At 41.8% G+C, this 5,762-nt stretch overlaps 1 protein-coding gene across 2 annotated transcripts; it reads left to right on the forward strand.

The window, feature by feature from the left end:
* Positions 1-1,944: 1,944 nt before the first annotated feature.
* Positions 1,945-5,285, forward strand: dusp1.S (dual specificity phosphatase 1 S homeolog). 2 transcript variants are annotated; one of them, XR_005966693.1, is made up of 5 exons: positions 1,945-2,557; positions 2,910-3,058; positions 3,474-3,693; positions 4,250-5,006; positions 5,037-5,285. XR_005966693.1 is itself a non-coding variant. In XM_041588711.1 (4 exons), exons 1-4 carry the CDS (start codon positions 2,188-2,190, stop codon positions 4,618-4,620), a joined length of 1,110 nt encoding a protein of 369 aa, XP_041444645.1. In that variant the 5' UTR covers positions 1,945-2,187; the 3' UTR covers positions 4,621-5,285. The 2 variants fall into 2 exon arrangements, 1 of the variants encoding a protein (XP_041444645.1); XM_041588711.1 differs by having other exon boundaries at positions 4,250-5,285.
* The last annotated feature ends 477 nt before the right edge of the window (positions 5,286-5,762 follow it).

Raw genomic sequence — 5,762 nt, forward strand, 5'->3', positions numbered from 1 at the left:
ATGTGGTTGATTAAATGAAATTTAGGTTTGCACGGGCTTTGGCTCACAAAGGGGCAGATTTACTCGAAGGCGAAGTGGCTTACACTAGCGTAAATTCGCTAACGTTACCCCCCGCAGGAAAAACGGCAGGGTGCAGGCGTCACATCGCTAGTGAAAGAGATATACGCTAGCGGTCATTCACACTCTATCACCAGGCAAAATTTCACTCTCTCGAATGGACGTTACTCCGCAAATTCAATGAAATGCGGATTTTACTGAACGTTACCTCCTTCACCAGACTTTCCTTCGCCAGCTTAGACCAGGCAAAGTGCACTGGAGTCCATAGATCTTCCTCAATCCTCTGTAACCTCTGTTATCATATTTTGTTAGTGGAAAAGTCCAAAAAACGCTAGCGTAGTTTCCTTTTTTCAGAGTGATAGCCTGCAAAAGTTCTTACATTTTTTTGGGGTAACCGGGCTCCCCCCTACATTTTCTAACATTTGGAACATAAACTATACAGTGGACTCATGTGTAGTGAATTATAACAACTCTATTGTCTTTATTAAGGTTCCATGGACTTGTGTAATGTAATGTATCTGCTGCAACATATACGTCCATTCAACTTTAAATTTCCCGCCTTATGCAAATTAACCTGAGAGCAAGACCTCTAGCTAGGGTCGCCACCTTTTCTGGAAAAAAATACCGGCCTTCCTATATATTTATCTTTTTTCCCTATTAATAACATTGGGATCAGCCATCATTCTTACCGGACAGGTGGCAACCCTGCCTCTAGCGAATTTGTGTGTAAGTGTAACGCTGACTGCGAAGCGGTTGCTGCCAAATTTTCGCCCTTGAGTAAATCTGCCCCAGGATTGGTCTAAGCTAGAAGGTTACTGGCTGGACCTGTCTCATCTAAACTGTAAACGCATGTGAGCAGAGTATGCTATTCTGCCCTTTCTTACAGCAACCTCTCACATTCTTCAGAAGATAATAATTATGGATCTGCTGCTGGAAATGGCCAAAAGATCAAATGCTTTTTTCCACCTCTCCAAAAGCCCAGTGGATTAACCCACATATTTTACAGCAAATCATTAGCAAACCAGAGGCCAAACAAAGGGCTTTCCAAAGTATTCTAAGAATGTTAATCAGACAAATCACACGCACAGATAACTATGATCTGCACATAGTTTTACTCTCTGCGCAGCTGGTCCTGAGCACGACCTAGTCATAAATAATGAGTTTTGGGGTGGGGGTGTCTCATATTGGCATTTCTCCCCGATATGCCCACATTGAAGTGGACAACATCAGGCTTATCCGACCGTGGGCCCTAGGGTCCAATGATCGGATGATAATACATCCGATACGGGCGTTCAGATAGAGGGACTGCGGCCGCGATCCAACGGGATTTTTTAACCATCCCAATCGAGATCTGGTCATATTTCGGGGGAATGGCCCCACACACAGGCCAATAAGCTGCCGACTCGGTCTGTCGGCAGCTTTTATCGCCCCCCGTATATGGGGGCCTTAAGACAATGACAAAGCTTAATCACCAAAAGGGAAATAGAAACTGATTATGTCATTCTTCATTCCAAGCAGAGTGTTCACATATGACATCACACTGATCAAACACCATTACACATCAATAAGCACAAAAAAAAATGATATTGGAATAAATCAGTTTGTGAGTTACTACAAGAAATCTCCAGAACATTGCGTGCCTCTTATGTAAATGAGAGGGGGATCCACTGAGCTCCTGGTGATTAAGGTTACAGCAGTTTATTTCCTGCTCTGTCAACACAGGACAACGCCGAAGCGTTTGTGTATAAAGCGTTGCTGCTTGAGCTCTGGTGATGACGTTAATCACTTGTGGGGTTTGCCAGCGAGGGGCGTGGCTAAAATGCCTCGTTGAAGTCACGGAGCCACGTGATGCAAAACCATTCATAAAACAACGCCCTGCCTGTATAAATAGGAGGCTGGAAACCGGAGCACTAGCAAGAATTAAAGCCAGCAAAGAAACATCAGCTCTAAGTAATCGAACCGTAAGAAATAAGACGAAACTAGAAACTCAAGACTGGCTATTTTCTAGTAGAAACATTAGATCCGCGCAGTATTTCTTTTATTATTTCTAACAGCGAGTGTAAGCTTTTATTGGAGCGTAGGAGAAGCGGGAGAGTGGAGCAGCCTATTGGATTGTGCGGCACTTCAGCAATGGTCAATATGGAAATCTGCGCTATGGATTGCTGCGTGTTCAAAGGACTGTTGGCAGAGAGAGCCCACAAATGCCTTATATTGGACTGCAGGTCGTTTTTCGCCTTCAGCTCCTCCAGTATCATTGGATCCAGCAATGTTCGCCTGAGCACCATTGTAAAGAGGAGAGCTAAAGGCAGCATGGGCTTGGAGCACATCATCCCCAATGAGGAGCAGAGGGGTCGGCTGGTGGCTGGGATGTACGAGGCGGTGGTGCTGCTGGATGAGAGGACATCAGAGCTGGACATGCTAAGGAAAGACAGCACCATGATGCTGGCAGTCAATGCCCTGTCTAGGGACCCCAGGGGCAGCAGGATCTACTTCCTAAAAGGTACTTTAAGCTCCACTCCTCAACCTGTTCCCCAAACATCCTTTCACTATTGTAGAGGGTCCAGGGAAGAAAAAAAATGTCTATTGTTGAAGGACTGAGTCCTTGCATTTTATCCCTTTTCCCCTCTGCATTAACAGCAATCTGGTGCACACAAATGCTTACAAATATTACTTTTAGTACATAATGACCGGCGCCTCTCACCCTGAAATTGGCGTTTTGCCTCTTATATTTAGATGTAGTTCAGGTTTACTGAGGTTGCCCTTATTATCACAAGTAAGGAAAGCCTTGGGTAATCAAATTCAGCTTCTGTGTACCCATTTAACCATTTTTGTTATGTTATTGTGTGTTTCAGGTGGCTACGAGACATTTTCTTCACAGTGCCCAGAATTCTGCAACAAAAACTCTCCTCCAGTGGCTCTGAGTTTGCCTCTAAGTCCCAACAATGTGCCAGGCAGTGCAGACTCCAATTGCACTCCTTGTGGAACGCCACTCTATGACCAGGTTTGTATTCCTACCACGTGCTAGTTTTGCTATTCTCTAAATACCAACAACTCTCACAAGTCACAATCTCTGGCCAGGCTATTCATTAAACCAATATTTACCAGTAAGCATTGCTGATAAAGAGTCATGCCTGTGTTTATACCAAAAAGATGGATACTGGCTGTGTATAGCTGCTCTCTAGCCTACAGCCACATTGCAAATGTGTAATTCATAAACTAGACATTTTACTGAAAAATCCTATAACACACTGATATTTTTTTAGTGTAAAACTCCAATATGAGTGTCACAGTAATGCCTGGGCAGTGGATAAAATTGGCACAGTGTTCTCAACAATTCCCATCTATAAAAATGAAACATCTATTATTCGTTCTGTGGTTCTTATACTCAACCTATTGTCTTTGTCTATGTTTTATAGGGGGGACCAGTGGAAATTCTGCCCTTCCTGTATTTGGGCAGTGCATACCATGCATCAAGGAAAGACATGCTGGAGGCCCTTGGAATTACAGCCCTCATCAATGTATCAGCAAACTGTCCTAATCACTTTGAGGGACACTTCCAGTACAAGAGCATTCCTGTTGAAGACAGTCACAAAGCAGACATCAGTTCGTGGTTCAATGAAGCTATCGATTTCATAGGTAAGACAAAACTTGCTTTTGTCCTGTCATACACGAAAGTACTCAATAAATAGAAGACCATGCCTTAAAACTGTAGCAATATTATTGGGAGGCCTTATGTATTCTCATTCAGTCTCTTACTTTCTAATCATTCGGTAGTCCGCAGTAGTCAGCATTCAGCTGTAACATTGGAGAGCGTTAGACTGCACCCTAGTGGGTGAAAATAAGTAGCAAGGTTTCTTCATTAGCACGGCCAACATTCATTCAGATATGTTGCAGAGTATAGGTTTATTAAACTACTATGTATAAAATGTATTTATACATTTAGTATATTTTCTCCATACACTTTTCAATGAAATACCTTCTCTTGAAAACTTCCTGCTGGAAATAGGTTAATAGGACTAGTTCACCTGGAATCTTAGGCTTTCAGTATTGCATGTACTCGTGTAGCTCTGAGGATGGACTAAAACAACTTGCGGTCTTAGCTGAAGCAAGAATGAATAGAATTATAGTTATCATGTTTCAGGTCTGTTACCAGTTCTCCCAGAAATAACCCTTGTTTTACCTTTATTTCTAGACTCCATAAAAACTTGCGGTGGAAGGGTGTTTGTCCACTGCCAAGCTGGTATATCTCGATCTGCTACCATCTGCCTTGCCTATCTGATGAGAACCAACCGTGTGAAACTGGATGAAGCATTTGAGTTTGTTAAGCAAAGGAGAAGTATAATCTCCCCAAACTTCAGTTTTATGGGACAGCTTCTTCAGTTTGAGTCTCAAGTGCTAGCACCATCATGTTCAGCAGAAGCAGGTAGCCCTACAATATCCGTTCTAGACCGAGGAACATCCACTACCACAGTCTTCAATTTTCCTGTTTCTATACCTGTCCACTCAGGAGCAAACTCTCTCAGTTACCTTCAGAATCCCATCACTACATCACCAAGCTGCTAAGGTACCGAGCAAACAAACATAGACTGAAACAAATGGACAATTTGTGTTTTTATCAAGTGCAATAATTATTTGGCTCCATATCCAACACTTTTATTTTACATCCTGTTGAGATAAAGGAGCAGCAAGTTCTTTGAGCCAGTTGAACTGGTAAAACTACAGAAAACCCCAAACTGACATGACTTGTTGGACAATATTTTAGGTGCATATCCTAACCACTAAAGTTGAGAAAAACAGGTCACAATTGCCTTTGTGTGTTTTTTGTCCCGTTTTTATTTGTAATCACCCTTTTTGGGGGTGATTTAGCAGTATTTTCATTCCTGAACTCCTTTTTTTATTGTTGATTGATGAAGAGAGGCTGTTGCCTAAACCTGTCATATAATATTTATTCTGCAAGCTGTGTCCTGCCTACAGAAGCCTAAGATTTCAGCTTTTCAACAAAGCAAAGAAGAGATACCTCAGTATTTTCTGGTACTGTAATTCCTGTGTATAATTCAAGACCAGCTTCCGTTTCCAAAGCACTGATGTCAAAGCACTAGGCCCAAGCCTTCTTCAGAGTCTCTGATTTTATTTATGATGCAAAATAATATATTTCTTCTGTAAGAAGACGTTTTTAATACAGAACTATGACTTTTTATACTGATATAATAAATTATATTTGTACTGAATTTGTGTCTTTTTCTCCTTCATATTTATGTATAAAACTGGGTATATTCTTTAGCAATTTTATAAAATTCATGCGTGTGTAAGAGGACCAGCTGTAACCATATAATCCACTGACCAGCATGAACACCTGACCAGCATCCCAAATTCCTGAACCAATGGGGTGTGACTATAATCTACACTACACTTGAGTATGGGCACGAATGGCCCGAAACATGTCGTGTATGGTAGTCAGTGAATAAATACTTTTTCACAGCATATTGCTTTGAAGTGCTCTCCTTGAACCAATTGTTTAAAGGGGTGTGACTATAATCAGTTTTTCATAAGTAGGGATGGGCGAATTTGACCCGTTTCGCCAAAAATTTGCCGCCTGCGAAATGTTGCTGACGCCCATTAAAGTCTATGGGCGTCAAAACAATTTAGTTGCGTGACGAAATTTTTTTTGACGCGCATCTTTTTTTTTTTTTAATTTGACGCACAAC

The sequence above is a fragment of the Xenopus laevis genome, chromosome 3S (assembly GCF_017654675.1).
Source record: "Xenopus laevis strain J_2021 chromosome 3S, Xenopus_laevis_v10.1, whole genome shotgun sequence".
NCBI classification, from domain to species: domain Eukaryota; kingdom Metazoa; phylum Chordata; class Amphibia; order Anura; family Pipidae; genus Xenopus; species Xenopus laevis.

Bases quoted from the DNA above. Each gene is read 5' to 3' on its own strand.
- dusp1.S (XM_041588711.1), top strand. From the start codon at position 2,188: ATGGTCAATATGGAAATCTGCGCTATGGATTGCTGCGTGTTCAAAGGA. The intron at 2,558-2,909 runs GTACTTTAAGCT...TGTGTGTTTCAG, and splicing joins CAGGATCTACTTCCTAAAAG to GTGGCTACGAGACATTTTCT. The intron at 3,694-4,249 runs GTAAGACAAAAC...CTTTATTTCTAG, and splicing joins TGAAGCTATCGATTTCATAG to ACTCCATAAAAACTTGCGGT.